General features: G+C 38.9%; 1 protein-coding gene across 1 annotated transcript in view; it reads left to right on the top strand.

The window, feature by feature from the left end:
- Positions 1 to 24,959, top strand: part of Wrn (WRN RecQ like helicase) — a 107,715-nt gene that overhangs the window by 6,941 nt on the left and 75,815 nt on the right. Inside the window, exons 3-9 of the mRNA XM_059244335.1 lie at positions 10,914 to 11,044; positions 11,672 to 11,784; positions 13,466 to 13,611; positions 14,037 to 14,185; positions 14,870 to 15,019; positions 15,785 to 15,854; positions 20,952 to 21,066. Coding sequence (XP_059100318.1) covers positions 10,964 to 11,044; positions 11,672 to 11,784; positions 13,466 to 13,611; positions 14,037 to 14,185; positions 14,870 to 15,019; positions 15,785 to 15,854; positions 20,952 to 21,066 — 824 coding nt within the window. The 5' untranslated portion in view covers positions 10,914 to 10,963. The remainder of the gene's footprint in view (positions 1 to 10,913; positions 11,045 to 11,671; positions 11,785 to 13,465; positions 13,612 to 14,036; positions 14,186 to 14,869; positions 15,020 to 15,784; positions 15,855 to 20,951; positions 21,067 to 24,959) is intronic.

Raw genomic sequence — 24,959 nt, 5'->3', positions numbered from 1 at the left:
GTCCTCTGTAGGCATAAGTTTCTCTCCTGCCTGCCTGTTTCCAAATAATTGGCTCGGAGGCTTACTGTTACTTATAAATGCTCAGCTGATAGCTCAGGCTTATTACTAACTAGCTGTTACACTTAAATTAACCCATAATTCTTACTATGGTTAGCCATGTGGCTTGGTACCTTTTCTCAGTGCGGCATTCTCATCTTGCTTCCTCTGTGTCTGGCTGGCGACTCCTGACTCTGCCCTTCCTCTTCCCAGCATTCTTAGTTTGGTTACCCTGCCTATACTTCCAGCCTGGCTACCGGCCAATCAGCATTTTATTAAACCAATTCGAGTGACAAATCTTTACAGTGTACAAGAGCATTATCCCACAGCAATCTTTGATCACTTTTCACCCTCTCTTTTGAGACAGGGTCTCTCACTGTACCTTGTGCTCATTAATTCAGCTAGACTGACTAGCTAGTACCCCAGCGGAGCCTCCTGTCCCTGTCTCTCTTACATCAGGTTTACAGATGGGTGCTCCCTGTCTATTTTTTTTTAATTTAATTTTTATGTGGGTGCTCGTGCTTCTGCACAAGCACTTTACTGACTGAGGTATTGCCCCAGCCCCTTTGTTCTTTTTGAGACAGGGTCCCACTCTGTATCCCAGGCTGCCTTGGCACTCACTATGTAGCCCAAGTTGGCCTTGACTAGTGACAGCTATCCTGCCTCAGCCTCCCCAGTGTCCAGATTACAGGAGTGCACTGGCATGCTGGGCAGGAAGTGTACTATTAAGATGCAACTTGAAGGCCAAAACAAGCCTGGGACTAATAAAAGCTCACCATCTCTGCTGCCTTCTGTATGCTGGCTTTATTTCTGGCTTTTACCCCATGTTGGCTTCATTCATGGTAGCAAAGTGGTAGAAGGTCTGAGCTTTACAGTCTCAATTAGAAGTCATCACGTTAGGTCATTTTCTTGAAAGAGCAAGGCTTTTATTCTTAGAGATAGCCCTAGCAATCTCAAAAATGGCTCTTGTGTCTGTTTGGACTTAAATAATGTATTTTGTTCTTAAACCAAATGCATGCTATGGCTTTGATCTTAGGCCTGAGTTTCTGAGTCACTGTGCAAAGGGGAATTAGGCCAATTGGGCCACTATAGGAACTGGCTTAGTAGGTAACTGTACATTATCTGAATTAAATTTATTGGTGTGATAAAGAGAGTCTAGTGCAGAATGGATGCTGTCTAGGCAGCCATGAGTGTCCACTTAAAAATGAGACCTATAAAATTTCATCTCAGGCTTTGTGAAGTTAGAGTAATAAATTTAAGAAGAAAAGTAGACACCTAAGCAAGTTTGAAATGGACTTACTTGAAAACTTTCTCTGCTGTTTCCCAGTTTATAATGATTGATTTTAGCTGAGTTGCTAAAGCCACTCGCAGAACAGAGGAAATTCATTAAAAATAATGAATTATTTAGTTGGACAGTGAAATTCAGTTCTAAAGCGTTTCCCTGTGCCATGGATTCAGTTCAGGTCCAGTCATCTTCCTGGTTTATGGGCAGTGCAGCACCTTACCATGACACAGGAAAGAGAGCAGGAGGGGGAGGGGAAGGGAGGCGAGGGGAGGGGGAGGGTCAGGAGAGGAAAGCAGAGGAGAGAGAGGAGGGGGGAGAGGGAGATGGAGGGAGGGGAGGGGAGAGGAGAGCAGAAAAGGAGAGAGAGAGCCCTTTTCCTTTTTTTTGTTGCTAGCCTTGTCATTTCGTTGTCTTGCATTTGATTGATTTACATTTGCACCTTATTTTAGTTGGCCCTTATTAATACAAAACTGTGTCTTATATAATATTTGACAGGAAAATTTATTAGAGACCTAAAAGAAATAGGTATCTCAGAAACCATCCTGTTACTACTCAGAATTGCCTTTGACTTACCATGGTTGAGTGCTAATAGGTGGTTTTATTTAGGTTTTCTTTCCTTTTTTTTTTAAATTTGGGCTCCTGGGAGGGAAATTAAGACTAGCAAAAATCTATGATAGGTTAGTGAAAGTCTTAAGATCTATTTAATTAAGGAATCTAATGGGAACTTTGTTATAGATTTCTTAGTTACTCTGTTTTCCTCATTCCTGCCTCATTCCTATTTATATATCTTTAAAATAATCTGCAGGTTTGTATATATTTACATCAATATGCATACTAGTTGCTTGTAAGTGTAGCCAATATGTATAGTCTCATTTCCTGAAAATATGCAAATATAACAGATTAAAGGAAATCAAGGTCAGATTTTTTGTTTTCATTTTTTAAATCAGCATATAAATATGCTAGCTACCATTATGACATATTTAAATAAGAGGAGTTTTTGTGGTTCTCTTGCCTCCCATCTTTTCGGTCCCTCTTTCTGCCCTTCTTCCCTCCTCCCTCCAGACTCTTCCTCCTTCATTCTCCATCCCCTTTGTCTTCTTTCCATCCCTCCTCGTCACCTACTGTTACTCTCCCATGGTTTCCTTTCTAGATTTTTAGATGTACTCACTTATATACCTGTTTAGAGATGTACATGTGTAGTAATATCGTGGACCCTAATAAACTAGCCTGGGGATCGGAGGACAGAGCCAGACACTAGATTAGACATAGAGGCCAGACAGCAGTGGCACACACCCTTAATCCTATCACTGGGAGGCAGAGATCTGTCTGGATCTCCATGATCATCCAGGCAGTGGTGGCACACACCTTTAATGCCAGTACTGGGAAGCACACACGCCTTTAATCCCAGGAAGTGACATGGCTGTGAAGGGTATATAAGGTGTGAGGAAATAGGAACTAAAGCAGTTCAGCAGAGATCCTTTCCAGTGAGGACTCAGAGGCTTTTAGTATGAGGGAGCAGGATCGGCTGAGGAGTTGGCGAGGTGAGGTTGGGTGTGGCTTGTTCTGCTTCTCTGATCTTTCAACTTTCACCCCAATATCTGGCTCTGGTTTTTTTTTTTATTAAAAGACCATCTAAGATTCGAATAACATACATGTGTATATTACAGGCTAGGATCTGTGTGTGAGGGAGAACGTGGGGCTTTTTTTCTTCTGAGTCTGTGTTATCTCACTTAGTATTCTATTTCCCAGGTCCATCTATTTTTCCTGCACATTTCATTTTTCCTCATTAAACTAAAAAATGTAAAAAGTTGTTAAATTTCAAACACACATTTGTGTTTGTGCCTGCACATATGTGGAGACCAGGGTCAATGGCCTGGTCACCAAGCTCCAGGTCACCCTCCAGGAATACAGGGATCATTGTTCTTTTTTTGAAATGTGTGCCACAGTACCCAGGTGTTTGTTTGTTTTTTAATGTGAGTGCTGGCGGTGTAAACTCTGATCTTCATGTTTGCGTGATAATCATTTCAGCTCCTGAAACCATTTTTATTGGAAGTTGCTTAGCAGTAAAAATAAGTTAACTGTGTTGGTGAAATCCAAATTGTCTAACCAGAATTAGGACCCATGATAGCCAAACTGAATTGCTGGAGCCTTTAAGTTGCTCTGGTTTATAAGTTTTCTGTGTTATATTATTCTTTTATTTAGCCACTTTTATGAATCCACCAGTCATTGAAATTCCTTTTTTGTATTTCTTTCTGTATCCATGAATAGTTGGATGAGAACATGAAAATGATTAGATTGTAGTTGGAAGCTTCCTAAATATAATTTGTGTGTAGTTACAGAGAAAAGAGAGTAGATTCATATTAAAATTCCGTACTCTGACTCAGGACCAATGGATAAAGTGAAATATTGGGTAAATGAGTCTTACTTTCTTTTTTTTAAATTTATCATTTAAAAGACTAATCAATGTATAAACACTTTTGTGGTTAACTGTAGTTGAAAGTTTTCCTGTGTCCTGCCTGGCCTGTGGTCAGGACAAATCTCTCTCACCTTCTGGTCCTGCAGCCGCTCGGACCCAAACAAATACACACAGGTTAATATTATTTTTAAACTATGGCCATGGCAGCCATTTTAAACTAACCCATTTCTATGAATCTATACTTTGCCACATGGCTTGTGGCTTACTGGTACTTTTACATCTTGCTTCTCGTGGTGGCGGCTGGTCTCCTCTGCTCTGTCTTTCTCCTTCTTCCTCTCTAGTTAGAATGTCCCGCCTAACCTTATTCTGCTTCATCATTGGTCAAACAGCTTTATTTATCAACCAATCAGAGCAGCATATTTCACAGCATACAGAAAGACATTCCCCCATAAGTTAACTGTTGATGAAAAAAATTTATTCTTTGTTTCTTTTGTCTGGGTTTGGTATCTCTGTCTATCCATATTCTGTTTTTGTCTTTTTTTTTTTCACTAGCATGTATTAATTGTGCATAATAGTAGGTTTCAATAGGACCTGTATTAGTTATATATTAATACATGTATTTCACACATGGTTTATAATGTATTTTGGTCGTATACCACTATTGCCTTTTACTGTCACCCTTCCGCTGGTTTTCCTTGTTCCAAATAGTCCTTTCTATTTCATGTCACTCTTTTTCTCTTCTAGAATATGAGAGAAACATACAATATTTGTCTTCTCTGAGCTTTACACCATGATGTCCTGTTCTATCCATTTTCCTTCAAATGTCATGATTTTTTTTTTTGTGATTGAATTATACTCCATTATATGTATATTGACCACTGTGCTAGTTAGTTTTTTGTTATTTGTTTAGATAGAGGGTTTCACTTAATGTAACCCTTGGCTAGCCCAGAATCACTATGTAGGCCAGGCTGGGTTTGAACTCATAGATATCTACCAGCCTCTGCCTCCCAAGTGCTGGAATTAAAGGTATATTCCAGCATGCCCTGCTTAAGATTTATTTGCATTTTATGTGCCTGCCTGGTACACAGACACATCAGAAGAGGATGCTGGATCTCCTGGAATTGGAGTTAGAGATGGTTTTGAAGCTACCATATGGATGCTGAGAACTGAACCCAGGTCCTCAGCAAGAACATTAAGTGATCTCAACTGCTGATCCATTCTTTGCTCTAGCTCTAAGTTTTTGTCAATTTGACACAAATTGTAGTTACGTGGGAAGAGAGAACCTTAGTTGAGGAACTGTTCCTATCAGATTGGTCTATGGGCAAGTCTGTGGAACATTTTCTTGATTCATGATTGATGTGGGAAGGCTCAGTTCACTGGGTGGTGCCAACCCTGGTCAGGTGGTCCTCTGGTATATAAGAAAGCAGACTGAGCAAGTCAGAGGGAGCAAGGCAGTAGGCAACATTTCTCTAAGGTCTCTCCTTGGGTTCCTGCCTTTAGGGTCCTGCCTTGGCTTCCCTTGATAATGGACTGTAACCTATAAGGCAAAGAAAAGAAACCCTTTCCCCTTTCAGGTTGCTTTGGTCAGTGTTTTATCACAGCAACAGAGAAGCAAGCTAGGATCACCACATATTCTTTATCCATTTATTTGTTTATGAATATCTATTCTGATTCCATAACTTGGCTACTATGAACATTGTGATACATATAAGTGTACAGTCTATTACATGTTGACTCTCATTCCTTCAGGTATGTTTCCAGGAGTGGTAGAGCTGTATATTAGTTCTATTTTTAGTTTTTTTTTTTTTTTGAGGAACCTCTTCTTTGGTGCACAGTGATGTTCATATGGTCTTCTTTTTCAGACTTACTGTGAACTTATTGGCCATAATAAAATTTCATAACAATCCATAGTGAGAAATTAAAATTATAGCATAAATATATAACTACCTTTCCCTAACATTTGGTTAGCAGATTTCAGAGTAATAAACATTTTTACAATTTTTATTAAGAAATGAGAATTTCTACTACCAAAATAAAATTGAGCCATCTTAGGTAATTATTGAAACAATTTCCACATTAAGCAGTTTAACTGCCTGTCAGCTAATTGTTGAATAATTGTATATTAGTTATTAATGTTATTTAGTAACAATTTTATCTTATACTAGAAATGATGATATTGGTCGTTTAACTTAATTAACAGTTTCTCCCTTTTTTGATGCTGTTAGAAAACATTGGGATGTCTTATTTAGTTTAGCCCTCAAGCAATCAGGCAAGGCAATTCCATGTTAACAGAAGGTATTCATTTCCTTACCTTGGCTAAAGGTTTGAGGAACAAAGAGATCTCTCAGCTCATCTGTTGAAACCCAACTTTCTCTTGAGACTGGCATTAAGTGTTGGTTCTCTAGAAGATGGCTCAGTTCTAAATGGAGAAAACATGCCCCTGAGCTCTTGTTGTAGGGTGAGTTGGAGTATAGCTTAAAATTCAAGTAATTAAAAAGCTACCCCTTATTAACTAGTTTGAAAATGTGATCTTAACTTTTTTTTTACATTTTAAATTGAGAATTTCTTAATGCACATAATGTGTTTTGATCAAATCTACCCTCCATTCTCCCTTCAAACCCTACCCTTCCCCCATTTCCCTCCCAATTTCATGTGCTCTTTTTTTCTTTTTCTTTTCCTCTTCTCTCTCTCTCTCTCTGTTTCCATCTCACTCTCTTCCTGTCTCTCTCTCTCTTCCTCTCTTCCTTTTGTTCTTAAACACTCTGAGTTTTCTTTTGCTGCCTCTATATGCATGGATTTAGGACCACCTAAGATGCTTAGGACCACTGCCTGTTAGGGACTGCATCCTCATTCTTGTTCCCCCAGGACTGCATCCTCATTCTTGTTCCCCCAGCAACCATCAGTTGACAGGAGCTTTTTAGCTGTGGGTGGGACTTCACAAGCCCCTCTCTATTCATGCTGGGATTGGGCTGGCTTGTTTTGCAGGTCTTGTGCATGCGGCCACAGCCTCTGTGAGTTCATGCAGGCAACGGCCCTGTCAGCAATGATCCCTGAGCCTCGCCCTGGGGTGTGATAGAGATGTCACATGTAGAGCTGGCCAGCTTTTGTTTGTTCTGAATTAAATTTGAAATCTCACTGGTATGATTTTTATTGGCTAAACTAGAAATGATACCCGACAACTTCTTTTAACCATCTCATTGCTGTCAGATAGAATTTCTTAAGGTGTATTTGTTGACACATAATTTATAATTTTGACAGGTAATTGATTAATGTTTATTTGCTAGCTCTACCATTCCTAAACAAGAAGTCTACTAAATTAACTATTATGAGGCACATTTTGCAACTAATATATAAAAACATCTGGTCATGGTCTGGTCATGATGGTGCATACCTATAATCCCACCACCCAGGAAGATAAGACACGAAGATTGTGGGTTCAAGACCAGTCTCAAAGGAAACCGCCTTGGAACAATACAGAAAAATTAACTAACATGAAACAAAACACATAAAAAAACCCCCAGGCTTTTACCAGAAGTTACATTCTTATTAGATATTTTATGAATGCATCCATGTGCAGATGTGTGTGTGTGTGTGTCTTGTGAATGTGTGTATGTGTGCATGAAAGAGAGAAAGAGAGAGACAGAGACAGAGACAGACAGACAGACAGACAGACAGTCAGACACACACACACACAGATTACTAGTACCCTTGGTGGTCAGGGTATCAGATCCCTCTGTAGTCACAGGCAGTTGTGAGCTGCCCAACTTGGGTGTTGGAAGTGGGTCCTCTATAAGAGGAGTAGGAACTCTTAACTGCCAGGTCATCTTTCTAGCCCCAAGATAAGGTTTTGTAAACAAATTTACTTCTAAATTCTTTGCCTGGTAGTATCTAGACCCAATTTTGTACGTAAATAGGTATTTCAAATTAAAATGATCCTAGTGTTCCCCATTTGCAGATTAGTTACTGAGGTCTATTTTGGCTTCAACGTTGTGCTGAATTACTTACATCACTTTTGTAAAGGTCATTTGCTGAATTAGTTCTCTGGTATTTTGCCAGTGATCTACTCTGAGTGCAGCACAGACTTATTTTCTAACTCTATACTGATATACTTTACTAACAGGCCATATTGGGGTGTGTGTGCTATGAAATTCTGTCTTCTGCTCATGACAGAGATGTTTCACTGATCAGTTCATAGAAGCTTGTGTTTACCTGCATATGACCTACAGAAGATCAAGCTAGTCAGAGTCTTAGAATGTATAAATAGGGAGACACTAACTGGGGCTTACTCCTAGTGAGGCGATGCTGGGAATTGATGGCTCCTGATGGGAGAGAGAGAGTAATTTTTCTTTGGGAGTGTGGCCATGGGTAGGTTGCCCATGTTCCAGGGGATGGCCCCACACTCATACACATATAGGCAACAGTCATTGGGCTCAGTGGGTTATTAAAAAGTTAAAAATAGAACTTGTATACAACCCAGCTGTGCCATTCCTGGGAATATACCTCAAAGATAGTTTAGTGTACCCTAGAGGTACTTGCTTAACTGTTTATTGCTGTTCTTTTCACCATAGCAAGTATGTAAATTATGGACATGAGAGTGGAGAGAGGTTCTAAAACTATGTAGGGACCATGAAAGGGGGACAGGAGATGTCAAGAAGGGGCAGAGGGCAGAAGGTCACATGGGGCATTGTCTTAGGGTTTCCATTGCTGTGATAAAACACCATCACCAAAAGCAACTCAGGGTAGAAAAGGGTATAATTTCCAACTCTCAGTTCACACTCCCTCTGTGAGGAAAGTCGGCAGGTTCTCAAGGCAGGAACTGGAGGAGAGGCCATAGAGGAACACTGCTTACTAGTTTGCCCCTTATGGCTTGCTCAGCCTGCTTTCTTATACACCCAGGACCACCTGCTCAGAGATGACACCACCCACAACTGACTAGGCCCTCCCACATCAATCATTTGTTAATCAAATGCCTCACATGCTTTTTTACAGGCCATCTTTTTTTTTTTTTTTTTTTTTGAGACAGGGTTTCTCTGTGTAGTTTTGGTGCCTGTCCTGGATCTCGCTCTGTAGACCAGGTTGGCCTTAAACTCACAGAGATCCGCCTGGCTCTGCCTCCTGAGTGCTGGGATTAAAGGCATGCACCACCACCGCCTGGCATTTTCTCAATTGAGAATCCCTCTTCCTAAATAACTCTAGCTTGTGTCAAGCTGACAATAAACTAGCCAGGACAATTGACCCCTTGTCAACCTGACACACCAATACCTTACTATTAAAACATAACATTTCCCTTCTTGTTTATCCTCAAGATCTCATATTAATATCACAATATAATGCATAAATATCTTTAAAAGTTCTATATTCTTATATTTTTGGTTGTGAGCCTAGCCTTTAACAGCTGAGCCATCTCTTCAGCCCAAAAGTTCTATATTCTTTAAGAATTCAAAAACTTTAAAAGTTAAGTCTCTTTAAAATATCCAAAATTCCTCTAAAATTACAAAGTTTCTTTAAAATACCCAAGGTCTCTTAACTGTGGGTTTCCTCTAAAATCAAAATAAGTTACTTTCTTACTCCAAGGGGGAAGACCAGGGCACTGTGACAGTCAAATAAAAGAAAACCCAGAGTCCACATCTATAACTAAGTCAGAAGATGCCTCCTCGGCTTGCCCACGGGCCAGTCTTACGGAGGCGTTTTCTCAATTATGTTTCCCTTTTCTCACAGACCTCTAGCTGTGCCAACTTGACAAAAATCTAGCCAACAAAGCCTGAAAGCAGAAGGCAGGCTACTGTGGTAGCAGGGCTCAAGGAGTGGGGAGTTAGGGAACAGGGAGAGGTCGGGGAGAAGGAGTGTGAGAAGAGAAATAACGAAGACAAAATTTTCTTGAAAAATGCCATAATGGAACCTAATTGTCTGTATACCAATAAAACATGAATAGGTCATACATCTGTAACAGGTCATACATCTGTAATTTGTCACCAACTTTTGACTGCTGTCAGGGGCTTTGAAATTTTGGCAAATAGGCACTTAACCACTAACAGTTAAAAGATGCTTTAGGTTTATAAAGTACGTATTTTTACATGAGTTTGTCTTAGTACATTAGAGTTGATGGGTAGGGAATGGGGTGGGCCTGGGAAGAGATGGGAAGGGGAATGAATATGATCAAAACACTTTGTGTGCAATTCTCACAGAACTAACAAAAGGAAGAAAAATTCCTTTATATTGTTTAATAGTGCCAAGTCTAGTAGTCTTCCCCTAAATCTTAAGTGGTTGCTGTGATTGCTTCACTTCCGCATATTTCATCAGGAGAATTTTCACCAATGTATTTAAAACTCTACTCCCCACATGACATTTCGGTAATAGGAACTTAACTCCAGGCTTAATGAGTTTACTCCTTGAGTGTAGTAAAAATCAACTAGGAGTATAGATTCATTTTATTATTAAAAATAGTGTATTAGGAGTTTTCATACTTGAAGTCTGGATTATATTCTAGAGAGTCCTCAAAATTAGTAACAGATTAAGATAAAGATCCTCCAAGAGGGGTTGGGGATTTAGCCCAGTGGTAGAGCGCTTGCCTAGAAGACCCTGGGTTCAGTCCTCAGCTCAAAAAAAACAAAAACAAAAAAAAAAAAACAAAAAACAAAACAAAACAAAAAATCCTCGAAGAAACTCTTTCTTTTTAGGGAGCCTCTCACTTCTTCAGCTAAGCACATAGTCAAAGTCTTTAATATGGAAGAGCTGTTATATCTTCAGAACTGGATCTTCAAGTAGATTTGTGAGTAAATCTAACAGTTGTGCTCAGTCAACTTAGACCTTAGGAGAGATGATTCTGTAGAAAATCAAAGATGCTGAAAAAATGTGGTACTTCATATATTCAAGGATTCTTTTCATGAATGAGATAAAAGTTATTCTTTTGAAGGAACAAAGCCATAGCATATTAGAATTTTGAAACTGCTACAACCATTGAATTCATTTAAAATGGCCAGTTTATTTTAAAAGGAAGAAATAATGCATAGTTAGTAAACTTGAATTACTACATTTGTTTCTTTGTAGTTCAAGTTCTGTTCTTGAGGCTAGGTATTACATCTTACACTAACTATGTACGTTGGCTTCATTTTTCAGTCCTATACGTGGGGGCTATCTCTGAGTTTCCTGTCAAATATTTGTCACATTTATCCATAGATATTGTCGGAATTTGCAACCAGGGTATTTCAAAGATGAACTAAAATACAATGGAAGCCACTTCACTGCAGAGGAAATTTCCTGAATGGATGTCCGCACTGAAAGCAAGATGTGCTGCAGAAGAAAAGAAGGTAACTGTTCATTGATTATTTGTTCAGATGGGAAATTTTGTTTGAATTTGACTGTGCAGTGAGTCATCCCATTGCTTTTAAGCATCAGGTCATTGTTTAGGAAAAACTTTTTGCTGTGTGAATAAATCAGTTGTCAAAAGGTAAATGGGACTCAATTTTAAGTCAGTTTTATAAAATGAAAATCCCTAATATATTTTTTCTTTTTCTGTATCTAGTTTTCATGATTGATGTTGTTGATTTGTTCCAATTCATATAATAATTTAGACAATATTAATGGTAGTGAATTTTTGGTTAAAATAGTTCAAGTCCTTGGAGACTTAAGATCTGGTAATTTGCCACCAGCATTTTAAGGCCACATTATTGCATCTAGGATGTTAATACAATTATCAGGAAAAAACAAATAAAATAAGTGATTTTTATGAAAGTAAGATTAGAAGTTTGAAAATAGAATGGAATGGAAAAATAGTATTAAAGCTTTTGCTTTTGTTAAACTGACCTATGGCTTCTTACTCTAAAACGTAAAACTTAATGGTATAAATTTCTTCAATGGACTTTATTATTTCAGTGAAGACTTATTATCTACTGTGATGTTTATTTGTGCCTGTTTTGAATTGTGCTTAACTCAAGGCATGTATTCAGAAGAGTTTTCTGGAAGATGATCTCCCATTCTTAGAATTCACTGGATCCATCGTTTACAGTTATGAAGCCAGTGATTGCTCTTTCCTGTCTGAAGATATCAGGTAAGGGATCTAAAGTTCTTGTCATTAAATTTAGACCCTTAAAAGATACTTGTAAGAAATAGTGGGTGATATTTATGAGTGCCTAGTTTTACAATGAAAGTGTATTTCAGAAGTATTTTTACATATATCATAGCTAAGTTGTATTCTGCTTTTTAAATACAAAATAAACTCACTAAATTAAATTAGTAAGGTGCCTATTTGTTAATTAGTAATCTTTTCTACTTCATTAGGTAAGTTTTGTTTTTTTTAGTGCTTGAGATGTAATGTACAGGAAAATATTGAACACACTGTTTACTAATTTAGGGAAAAATGAAAATATTATTTAACCTCTAACTGTATTTTTGTATCTTACTAAAACATCAACAATTAAGTAATGGTTATGAGTCTGTGTTTTATTAAAATTTTATTTTTATTTTAACTTTTACAATGTGTTTGGATGCCTGGTCTGATAAATGTTTGTATACATGTATGCAGTATCCACAGAGGTCAGAAGAGGGCTTTAGAGCCCCTTAAACTGGAGTTACAGACAGCTGTGATCTGCCATGTGGGTGCTGGGAATCAAACCTAGGCCCTCAGCCAGTGCTCTTAACTGCTGAGCTGTCTGTCAGGCCATTCTGTTTAGTTAGTGATAGTTGCCCCAAATGGTCTGCCAAAAGAACATTAGAAGTTACTGTTGGTACTTTTAACAGTTGCCTGTCTTGGTTCGTTTTTTGAGACTATAACAAAATTCCATGGCCTGAGTAAATTATAAAAAACAAAAACCAAAAACCAAAACCAAACATATAAGTAGATTTATTCCTTACAGTTTTGGAGGCTGTAGAGTCCCAGAGAATGGATTGGCATCTGAAAGGGACCTTTGTACTGTGTCTGTAATGTGGTAGAGAGCAAACTGCAATTATGCCAGTTCTCTGGATCGCCTCCTACTCTCCTGAAAAAGAGTGTCTATTCAGCAGTTGAATTGCTTGATACTATTTCTTTTAAGTTTTTTTCTCTCTTTTCTTTATGCTTCAATTTGAATAGTGTTTTTGCTATGTCCATGTTAATCACTTATTTCTTCTGTAGTGTTTGATCTACTGTTTAACCTCCCCTGTGAATTTTAAATTTTAGATGTGTTTTTTTCTTTTCTTTTTTTTTTGTTATTGAAAATAGATGTTTTAAATACAACATAGTCTGGTCGTGGCTTCCCCTCCCCCAACTCATCCCAAGTCCTCTCCACCTCACCAGAAAAAGAAAGAGCCAAAGAAAAAACACAGGAAACACAGAGATGCAGAGACGCATACTTTCACACATAGGAATCTCCTAAGAACACAAAATTGGAAACCAAAATATATACACAAGAGATCTGTTAGGCAAAAAAACTCTCCCTACCATGATGACAATGGACTAAATCTCTGAACTGTAAGCCAGCCCCAATTAAATGTTTTCTTTATAAGAGTTACCTTGGTCATGGTGTCTCTTCACAGCAATAGGACAATGACTAAGACAGAAGTCTTCTTAAAGACTTTAGGAAGACCTTTTAATATTTTCTGGCTGTTTACTAAAAGTTGTATATGTCACAGATATGCTCACCAGTCTTTGGTTTGTCCTTTAATTTGTGAAGGATGTTATTAGCTATGGAAAAGTAACAAAATAAAACAGTCAAAAACCATGCAGTCAATCCACACAAATTTCCCTTTGATAGCATGCGTCTCTCTGACGGCGATGTGATCGGATTTGACATGGAATGGCCACCCGTATACAGACCAGGGAAACGAAGCAGAGTTGCTGTGATCCAGTTGTGTGTGGCTGAGAGCAAATGTTACCTGTTTCACATCTCTTCTATGTCAGGTTGGTGTCTCTGTGTCATTTTTATATGGCCGACAATAATAATGTATCAACCTTCTTCCTGTAAAATTAAGTTCTTTCACTAACAGGCTTCCTCTCATGATCTTATATTTACTGAAGTATTTGTATCTTACCTGACCTTTATATCATTTTCCTTTGTTAGAGAATAGAGAACTGAAGTTAAGAGGTCTAAATGACCAGGACTAATATAGTGTTACTGTTAGTAGAGGTGGCATTCAAACTCATTTTTTCTAGTCAATTTTTAGTCAGGACTCTTCACATTAAATAAGAAAAGAAACAGTTAAGGTGAATGTGATTCTAAATTGAAGCTTAATATAAACATCAGCTTAACATACATGTAATATGCATAAGAATAGTAAATCCATTGTACTTAACAGGGTTATGGAAATAATCATTGAATGTTTTAGTTTTCCCCCAGGGATTAAAAATGTTACTAGAAAATAAATCAATTAAGAAGGCAGGTGTTGGAATTGAAGGAGACCAGTGGAAACTTCTGCGTGATTTTGACATCAAATTGGAGAGTTTTGTGGAGTTGACAGATATTGCCAATGAAAAGGTAGAAGTAATATGTATATTATTTTAATAAACAGGTAACCTGTGTTTCACAGAATGTGCATTTTCTATATAAATGGGTTCCCGCCCTCCAAATATGTAATGTAAGCTATATGTTGATTTTGGTGGCCGTACAGACGTTCAGAGCACAGTAATGAAAACCTTGTGATTTGTCGTCTCAGCGTACACAGTTGCCTAGGCCAGTGTCCCTCCATCTTTCCTGGCAGCTCTCACTTCTCCCATGCATTTGCACACTTGAGTATTGTATTTCAAAGAGCTTTATTCCCATAGCATTGCCTGGGTAAAGGTGACTACAGTGCAGCTCTTGATACAGAGCTTCGAGTGTCTGTTCGACCTTTCACACCTTCACCTAAATTTCCAATATTAATAATAAATGAAATGTTTAAGTTCTCCTACTTAGCCAAGTATTCATTTGGCCAGGAAGTCAAAAGCATTCTAACCCTTTCAACTACTTTCTAGGAACAATATCTTTAAACATTTTAATCCCCACGTTAGGGAACCTCAGAATTAAATTCATAATGTAGACTATAAATGAGGTTTTAGTGATGGGAAGTTTGTTTATTTTGGTACTTTTCTGGTTTAATTTGCGGTAGGGTCATTTGGTGGTTCTTAGGAATAACTGACAATAAAGGAGAATGTTTGGTCTTTTCCTCTTCATGACTTCCAGCTGAAATGTGTGGAAACTTGGAGCCTCAACGGTCTGGTTAAACACATCTTAGGAAAACAGCTTTTGAAGGACAAGTCCATCCGTTGTAGCAATTGGAGTAATTTCCCCCTCACTGATGACCAGAAACTGTATGCAGCTACTGATGCTTATGTATGTATTTAAAGACCTCTAATTATGATGTCATTTTTATTCCTCGTACTGAATTGCTTTAGAGAAATTTTACTGTGATTGTGTCATTAGTTAAAATATTTTATTTTAGTTTGGCATCAAAATTGTTTAGGAATACATCAGGTGAAATCCTCCATGTTCATTAGAAAGTACCAATTAATAGATTGTGTAGTGGTCATTCTGTTCACTGTCATGAAGCCATGGTGAAGTCCACCTTCTGTGTAAAAGAGTGTGAACTTAGCCGGGCGGTGGTGGCGCACGCCTTTAATCCCAGCACTCGGGAGGCAGAGCCAGGCGGATCTCTGTGAGTTCGAGGCCAGCCTGGGCTACCAAGTGAGTTCCAGGAAAGGCGCAAAGCTACACAGAGAAACCCTGTCTCGAAAAACCAAAAAAAAAAAAAAGAGTGTGAACTTACTGAAATCATGAAAAGCTCAGGCTTAGCAAGCACAAATGGTTTGATGATGTATTTTGAATATAAGCAATTCTGAATAAGAAAAATCATAGGCTTTCCATATTTAAATTAGCCTTATTCCCTATATTTATATTTAAAATGTGGAAATTTAGAAAAATTGCTTCTAAATTTAGTTGCCGCTCTTCTTAGATGTATTTTCATATTTATAATCTGTACATACTGGAATTTAGGATAGTCTTGGAAATCATTCTTGTAGATTTTGCTAGAGAGGTGACACATATTTTTATTTTGGTTATCTTTAACTTGTACTTTGTTTTTCTGTTGCTTTTTTATAGGCTGGTCTTATAATCTATCAAAAATTAGTAAATTTGGGTGATACTGTGCAAGTGTTTGCTCTAAATAAAGGTATGTTATGGCCTAAAATAAAGGTAAAATGTGAGTTTGCTTTTTGTGAGATTTCTTTCAAAAAGTCAATGTGTCTTTGCAAAGTATTATGCTGCTGCTTAAATGCCTGAACAGTATTGCCAGTGACAGGGAAATGCATCAGGATTAAGTATTGCAGTTTTAGATACTTTCCCTGTGGGAGAGTAGGGCTTCAACCTTCTTTTTGTAGGGTTGCTACTCTTCAGTCCCATAGACTTGATACTTACTGTCTTTGATAACATCAGTGAGCCAACCAACTTCCTCTAGGCTGGAAACATATGCATTCTTTCTACAAATGTTTGAAGTGTCTTAAATGCAATCCACAATACGTTAGTGTGTATGAGATGTGCTAGAGTGTTCTAGTCTGAGCTGCTGTTTTCTTCATTCAACTTCATTGTCTTGTCGGATATTTTGATGGGGTCATGATTGCAGAAGGAGGCAAGCAGGTAGGGGGATAAGCAGTAGCTTTTGTATTACATAGGCCAGTGGTGGAATCTTAGCCATCTTGTCTCTTTCTCCATACTTGTCAAGTGGATAATAGCAAAATGTCTATGTCATGGATTAGTTGTAAGCATTAAAGGGGCAAAATGTACAAAGCACCTCTGTTGATGGCCGATTGAACAATCCTAATACATAATCTGAAATGCTTTGAAATTGAAAACTTTCTGAGTGACGGCATGGTTTACATATTCATTGGTATTTGAAAATGTTCCCTGGAAAAGGCGATGCTTGAGGTAATACCTGAAATAGGAGCAGACATTGCTAGCCAAAGCAAAAGGGAAAAGGACAGACAGGTAGAGTGTGAGGTGAAGTGTCTGTAACTTGTGCAGTACGGTAAACTGTTGACTGTGACAGTGTCCTGTAGGAGAAGCAGAAAAAGGCAAGGAGACAGTCTATGCTAGAGACTTTACATTCCTTCTGAAGAGCAAACGGAAGCTCTTGAGGATTTTAAACACGGGAGTGAAAATGCACTGTATTTAAAACAAACCAACAAAACAAGCCGAGGCATAAAACAAACAAACTAACAAAAGGAGCCATAAAGAAGGAAAATGCATTGTGGGTAAAAAGCATGGTGGGAAATCCTTTTGGGAGGTAGTAATGGTAAGCCAAGAGAGAAGAAATGGTGACTTAAATTGGTTATTTGTGTCAAGGTTTGACAGAAGTGAACAGCTTCAAAATCCATTTAATGGAGAAGTAGAGTCAACAGAATCTGATGTAATGACAGCCATGTGCCAAGGATCCTCCCAGGTTTGGGCAGCATGACAGATTAAAACCCTGGGAAAAGAAGAGCAAGGTTTAGGGGTGAAGTGTGACAGTTGTTTTTTAGATATGTTAAAGGGGAGAGACATCTCAGATTGTAAGAGGGTGGTGGTCTGTGGATGCCTAGATCTGTAGGTTGTACCTCAGAGGACTGTTTGTGATAAAACGCTAGGACTAAGGGGCCTGGGGAACTCTTGGTGTCTAATCCTTGCATGGTGGAGGGGGCACTACAGGAGTTGCCCTAGGTATGGAAAGAAATGAGGACGTACTGTGTGCAGAAAGCCAAGGGAGGAATATTTGAAAGAGGAGGATGTTATCAACTGTTTATTAACCATAGTTGGCCATCATTTGTATAATTAACCATTAGTTGGCCATCATTTGTAATCTTCTCTACACTACTTCTAATCCTTTAGTTGTATTGGTGTTTTGTGTGACAAAAGAGTATTCCAAACAGAGGGTATACTTTTAGAACAAAAAAGGTCCAGAGGCTTTGGTAATATAAAAATATTAGAAACTTAGCAAGAATTGAATAGTATAATGATGTGGGTAGAAATCATACTAAAATTATATCAATCATATTAATCATATTACTCTGAATAATGGAGAAAGCTAGATCTAAGGAATATGATTTTAAGTGCATATAAATAAAATTTTTTAGAAACTCGATTCAGAAAGGGAGTAGTCATTGCTCATATAACACAGATTTGTCTAGTGTTCATTACATATCAGTGTTTATTGTGTATTGATTTCATTTGACAAGCAAGGGAAAATGCAGTATGGCTGTCTAAAGGATGAGTTGTGAGTGCTTAGATGAAAATACAAAGCCACTGAGGGTAACTGCTTTCCTTGTGTAAAGGACAGTGAGTATAACCAAAGAGAAATGAGCATGAGGGAGATTTGTAGCAAACAGTCTGGAAAAGAAGCTTGGGTCAGGTCAGTTAGGGCATCCTATGTTGTGAATCCGACTTCATGTTCTAATACGAAAACAAATAAACAAACAAACAGAACAAAAACCCAGTGATGGCCAACTTGAAACCCTTAGCTTAGTGGGTGTGGAGCAGCAGGATAAAATGATTCAGATTTCATCTTAAAATGTGTTTTTTCTGACTGCTGTAAGAGGGCAAGGAAGGTAGGGAGTTAGGAAGGTGTTGTAATTGTCCTGGAGTGGATGATAATTGCATTAAGGTTAGTAGAGTCAATAAGAAGTATAGATGCAATAGGTATTTTGAAGACATAGACTATGCAGAAATTTTAGGTCAATTCTTTATAATGAGTGAGAAAAAGAGACGGCCAGGGTATTTTGATGAATTACCTGATGACTGGCAGAATCAGGTAGAGTGCAAGATTATATGAAGAGTGGGTTTTGGTGAGAAAAGTTCAGATTGCAGCATTGGAACTCCAAAACTATAGGTGGTTTTGATATCCACGAACATATCTATCTTAGTGCTTTCTGTTACTGTGATAACACACCATGAGCAAAGGTAACCTTAAGGAATGGAGTTCATCTTGGCTTACAGTTCCAGAGGGATGTGGCAGGACAGAGGTGTGACATAAAGCAGTAGGCATGGCAGTGGGGACAGGAAACTGTTAGATTGCATCTTGAACAGCAGTCTCAAAGCAGAGAGAGGTAGTAGGGTGAAGCTATGCATTCTCAAAGCCTCCCCCAGTGACATGCTTCCTCCAGGAAGGCTACATCTCTTAACCCTCCCAAGTGGAGCCAGCAAATGGGCATCAAGTGTTCTAATGCCTGAGCCTGTGGAGGTATTTCTCACTGAAGCTACCCCAGCGCCCGATTGGAAAAGTGAGTCCAGATTTCACAACGGAAGTTGGCCTTAGAGATGTAGAATGTCCTGTGAGTGGGGAAACAGGAAGAGGTCAAATCGGGAGTGAGTGCAATCAAGAACAGAAGAGGCATCAGCTTGAAGGTCACACTGGCATCTAGAAAACGAATGGGCAGCAAAGAGGATTGAGAAAGGGCATCAGTGAAGGAGACAAAGGAAGTCCTTTAAACAGGAAGGAGCTGTCAGCCACTTGAAACCTCTGAGGACTTGAAGGAGGTGGGGATTCAGATCAACAATTCAAGTTGAGAATGTCATCGCCTTCCCAATGGACGCTATGCTGCTGAGGGGGGAATGCTGAGCCGGAATTAGGGGCAGAAAATTTGAGGATGAGCAGCAGGTATTGGAAGCTTAAAAGCGAAAGAAAGGGTATAAAATTGTAATCTTAAGAGTAGAAATGTGGGGTCTGTGCCATGAGTTTAAAGTGAAATTGACCATTATCACTTTGTTTTATTTTCAAGTATGTCCAGCTACTTGGGCGTTAGTTAGCTAAAGAAGTTGAGTAGGAATTGTGCCACGTTAAGTTCCATGGAGGTGAGTAAAGAAGAAAGAAGTTGAGAGTCCCAGGAATGGACACTAGTGTGACTAAGAAAGGAAAGGAAAACATGGTGAAGACAGTAGATGGTGTGTGGGTGGGGAAAAGGCAGAGTCAGTAGGCTTCGTTCTGAAGTGTTAACCTACTGAGCCGGGGAAAGCATTCTGGAAAGAGGATGTTTGTATTTGGAGTGCAAAATGGTCCTAACTGAAAGATTGTAGAGCCGCGGTGGTTTTATTGGGTAGTTTTGAGGTCAGGGGTCTGATTGTGGGAATGAGTGGCTCAGATTAGATGAGGAAAAGATTGTTGGAAATGGAGGAATCGAGGATACAAGGTCCAAAATGGGATGGAGCATCTCTGTGGGTATAAAAATCACTAGGAATGATCACAGAAATAGTAGTGGAGGGAGAGACAGTTAACAAATAAATAAACTTAGTCATCATGAATAAAAGGATGTGATGTCACAGGTGACTGGCATTCTGGAATAGCTAGATTTGTGATCTTATGTCATGTGCTTCAGGAGAGCCTGGGCTGTTTGAGGGATAGGTAAAATGGTGAAGAAATTCTAGGCAAGGAGATGGCTTCAGAAAGGAGAGCAGCCAGTGCTCTTACAGCTGAGCCATATCTACATCCCAAGCTGTGGTGGTGCAAGTCTTTAATTTCAGCACTCAGGAGGTAGAGGTAGGCTTCGAGGCCAGCCTGGCCTACAGAGCGAGTCCCAAGACAGCCAGGACCACACAGAGAAACCATGTCTCAAAAAGAAACCAACCAACCAACCAACCAACCAAACAAAAGACAGACTTCTTGCTGTTGACACAGAATGTCACATCAGATGGAGTGACATTGAGAGTTTGGAAGGTGACCACAGATTAGAAAGGCTCAAATTGTATTTTGCTGATGACTAATTAAGGCTATGAAGAGTGACTCTTGTGCAAGGTTTTCTAACAGTGCTAAGTCCCAATTCACGTGGTGTTATATTGATTTCGGAATTAGAAACTGTGTTAGGTGAGTTTATAATCTCACTTGTCTTCTCCTTCTGTCTAGGTCAGTAAACTTTGAGTTTGGAATTTACTCTAAATTTCAAATAGGAAAATTTGAAAAAGAAGTTTGAAAATGGAAATGAAGAAAGTGATTTAGGATTCAAGAAGGAAGTGTTTGCCAGGCAGTAGTGGTGAACGCCGTTATTCCCAGCACTTGGGAGGCAGAGGCAGGCAGATCTCTGTGAGTTCCAGGCCAGCCTGGGCTACAGAGTGAGTTCCAGAAAAGGCTCCAAAGCTATATAAGAGAAACCCTGTCTCAAAAAAAAAAAAAAAAAAAAAAGGAAGTGTTTTGTTGGAATTCATTGTAGGGAACACATGAAAATCTGGGTACTAATACCATATTATGATGTGATTAAATAAAATCTCTGCTTTTTAATTTGAATATTAATAGTAATTTTTTTTCTAGCAGAGGAAAGCCTACCTAGTGAGATGAAGAAACAGTTGAACTCAATCTCAGAAGAAATGAAAGACCTAGCCAAGCATTTTCCTGCCACTTGCAGAAACTTGGAGACTCTACAGAGGTTAAATACTGTGCTTTTTAAAATATTTATTTATTTATCTATCTATCTATCTATCTATCTATCTATTTATTTATTTATTTATTTTTTTGTTTTTCGAGACAGGGTTTCTCTGTGTAGCTTTGCGCCTCTCCTGGAACTCACTTGGTAGCCCAGGCTGGCCTCGAACTCACAGAGATCCGCCTGGCTCTGCCTCCCGAGTGCTGGGATTAAAGGCTTGCGCCACCTTTATTTTTAATTGTGTGTGTGTGTGTGTGTGTGTGTGTGTGTGTGTGTGTGTGTGTGTTTGTGTGTTTGTGCATGTGGGTGCAAGTGCCCACGGAGGTCAGAGGTTTCAGATTGCCCCTAGATCTGGAGTTCCAGGTAGTTGGGAGCCACCTGCACAACTTATGTGTGTAGTGGGTACCAAACTCAGATCCTCTGCAAGAGCAGAACCTGTTCTTAATCACTGAGCCGTGTCTCCAGACGCCAAACGTATTATTTGAAGAATTAACTCTTTATTTTGATGGACTCCTACAGCACCTGTTTGAATGCATGCACACAAACTGATACAAACCTGAGAGCTGGCTTTCCAATCACCAACAGCACGTCTTAAAGATCTAAAGCTTTTCTGTCTGCTTTGGAGGATGTTTCAGGAAACAAAGACATATTTATGTTGTAGTTTTAATTAAAGCAAAGTAAATGTCCATTAAGGAAAATAAGAGTTAGTGTGCAAAGTTGTTAGTATTGTTATATCTGTAGTTTGATCACTTGAAAGTTGTAAATAAAAGCAACTTTTATGCTAGTTAATTTTTTTTTCTTTTTTTCCTAGTTCTTTCTTTTTATTTTTTGGTTAAGAATATTAGCTACACTTGATCTTAGTCTAAGTTTCTTAGGCTGAGAAACAAGTAAACTAGCTAGTGGAATACTAAGAAAAAGCATTCTAATTTTAGACTTTATGGCCAATGATTTGGGTCACTTGAAATATGTGGAGCAAATCCTCTGTACAAATAGTAGACCTTGCACTTCACACTTGGAGTAGCTAAAGCTCTTTGGAAGCAGACCTTGCTTTGGTCCAAGTGACTTGTTTGTTAAATTTATTCTTTTAAAAGCAGGAAATATATTCTTTTAAAAGCAGGAATGTTCTGAAAAATTTAATGCAGTAATGTAATTTGGGAGGCAAAACATACTCTGTAGAAATGTGGAGCAGTTATTTGGGATGGAAAGTATTTTGGCTTTGGGAAAATACAATGTTAATATGTTCTTTTTTTTTTTTTTTTGGATGAGATTTGTGATATGTTGATCTAGAGCTTTCTTATGGAAACAAGGACCACCAGTCCAAGGATGGCACCACCCACAATGGGCTAGGCCCTCCCCCATAAGTCATTAATTAAGAAAATGCTCCATAGGCTTACCTATAGCCCAGTCTTATGAAGGCATTTTCTCAGTCATCGCTTCTCAGATGACTATAGCTTGTGTCAAATTAACATAAAACTAGCCAGCATAACTGACCACTTGTCAACTTGACACACAAACACATCACTGTTAAACCACAACCTTTCTTTTTTTTGTTCATCCTCAATATCACATATTAATAAAGGAATCACAATATAAAGCATTTTACAAATTTAAAAGTCCCACAGTCTTATAAATTCAAATACTTTAAAAATATCTACTCTTTTTTTAAAAATCTAAAGTCTCAGTTAAAAACTCCCAAATTTCAGTGTAAATACTGCAATATCCAATGTCTGGGATCCACTGCTGATCTTCTGGACTCCTCCAAAGGCTTGGCTCACTTCTCTGGCTCCGCCCTCTGCAGCACACACAGCTTGTCTTCTAGGCTCCAGCTGGTTCTACTCCATGGCTGCTGCTGTTCTTGGTGGTCCTCCCACAGAACTGGCATCTCCAAAATGCTGGGGTCCCTCACTGCAACTGGGCTGCACTTTCACCAATAGCCTCTCCTGGGTTCTCTTCATTGTGCCAAGCCTCTGGGCCTTCAGCTGCGGCCGGAGCTGCACCTTCACCAATGACCTTTCCTAGACTCTTACACTGTCAAGCCTTAGCTGCTCTCCTTGACCCCTTCAGGCCTCAAAACCATCTGGGTGACTCTTCCACTTCCCAAGTTCGGCTGCCGTTGTGAGGTCCAGCCTTGACCACCTCTGGAACACCACTTCTGTGTGCTGACTCTGAGGCAACATTTCCCAGAAGATTTTACCTCATGCTGGTCTCTTCTTCATCACTGCTGATTTCTCAGCTCCAGCTGACCAGCATCCATTGTCCCAGTGATGCAAAAGTTTTACTTCAGAGGTTCTTGTCTCTTTTTCAGCTCCAGCTAACCAGACACAGATTCTCAACCCAAAATAGCAAAAGACTAATAGTGTCTTTTTGTTTGTTTGTTTTGTTTTGTTTTGAGACAGGGTTTCTCTTTGTAGCTTTGTACTCTGTCCTGAAACTCTCAGATCCACCTGCCTCTGCCTCCGGAGTGCTGGGATTAAAGGCGTGTGCCACCACCACCTGGCCTGATAGTCTTTAAAGGTCTCTCAGACTTCCCTCTGGAACTTCACAGGCCACACCTCTATTGTCTGAATTGCTCTCAACATACTATCTTCCAAGCTCCCACAGAAAAGCTTGCCAAGCTTTGAACACTCATTGGCTTTTCTAGCCCAAAGTTCCAAAGTCCCTCCCACAGTCCTCCCCCAAACAGTATGTTTGGTCTGTCACGGCAATACCCTACTCCTGGTACCAATTCCAATCACCTTTTATGTGATTTTCTTAAACATGAATTTCTGATTTTTACAGAATACATGCTTGGTATAAATTATGTTTACCTAAGGCTTGGCTTCATAACAGCAAGCTAAGTAGGCTTTTTTAGCATCAAAAACTCACATAGAGTAGTTTGAGGTTTATTGCAGAAAGGAAAGTTGTCTCGTTTCTGAGGTCCCTGATAGGATAAGTGTTATTTAGTATTGTTTAGTCATTGATTTTAAATTCAGTGTGCTTCTGTGGTATTGCTGCAGTGTATTTGACATTCTGCTGGGTGTTGAGCTTGTCTGCTGCTAACTGGTGAGCACACTAAGAATCTTAAGGAAGGCAAAGTGCATGCTACCTTGTGTGTCTTCACAGGCCAGTCTTTAGAATTAGAGTAAGTCCTTATGTCCTACTCTGACTTTAGTACACGATAAATAAGACGTTATAGTATTGTTAGTTGAACTATGTCACTGTTGCTATAGCAACACATTTATTTCTCAATTACATTGAATCATAACTGTTCCTACCACATTACTCATACACAGTTGTTACATATGAGCAGCTGTGTATATAGGAAGATTTAATCTTCCTATATACACAGGCATGGTGGTACATACCTATAATCTCTGTACTCAGGAGACTGAGGCAGGGGGATCCAAAATTAAAGACCAGCCTGACTAACAAAAGGTTTATGACATTTTATTATTTTATAGTAAGTCTGTTATTAGTTTTTGAATTTAATTAAAAACTTTGAGGTTTTTAAATATTATTTTATGTATATGGGTGTTTTGCTTCCATGTGTGTCCATGCACATCCTGCAAGCCATGTTCCTGAGGGGGCAGAGGAGGGCTGGAGCCCTTGGAACTGGAGTTACAGTTGGCTGGGAGCTACCATGTTGGTGCTGGGACCCAAACCTTAACTGCTGAGCCGTCTTTCCAGTCCTGAATTTAATTTTGATCTTGATTTTGTTAGTGTTCATACAGACTTTGACAGTTTAAGGTTGAGCCAAACTTTAGAGGGTTGTTAATTGTGCAGTTTCATTTTGATTTTTGACAATCCCATACAATTTATTATGATCATATTCACCCCATTATACTCTCTTATCCCCTTATTCTTACTGACTCACTTCTTAAGTAGTTCCTTTTCTTCTTCCATGTCTTGTGTGTGTG

Source organism: Peromyscus eremicus, chromosome 17 (assembly GCF_949786415.1).
Source record: "Peromyscus eremicus chromosome 17, PerEre_H2_v1, whole genome shotgun sequence".
Taxonomy (NCBI): Eukaryota; Metazoa; Chordata; class Mammalia; order Rodentia; family Cricetidae; genus Peromyscus; species Peromyscus eremicus.
The sequence above is the reverse complement of the archived record's forward strand: the minus strand, read 5'-3'. Positions and strand labels throughout refer to the sequence as shown.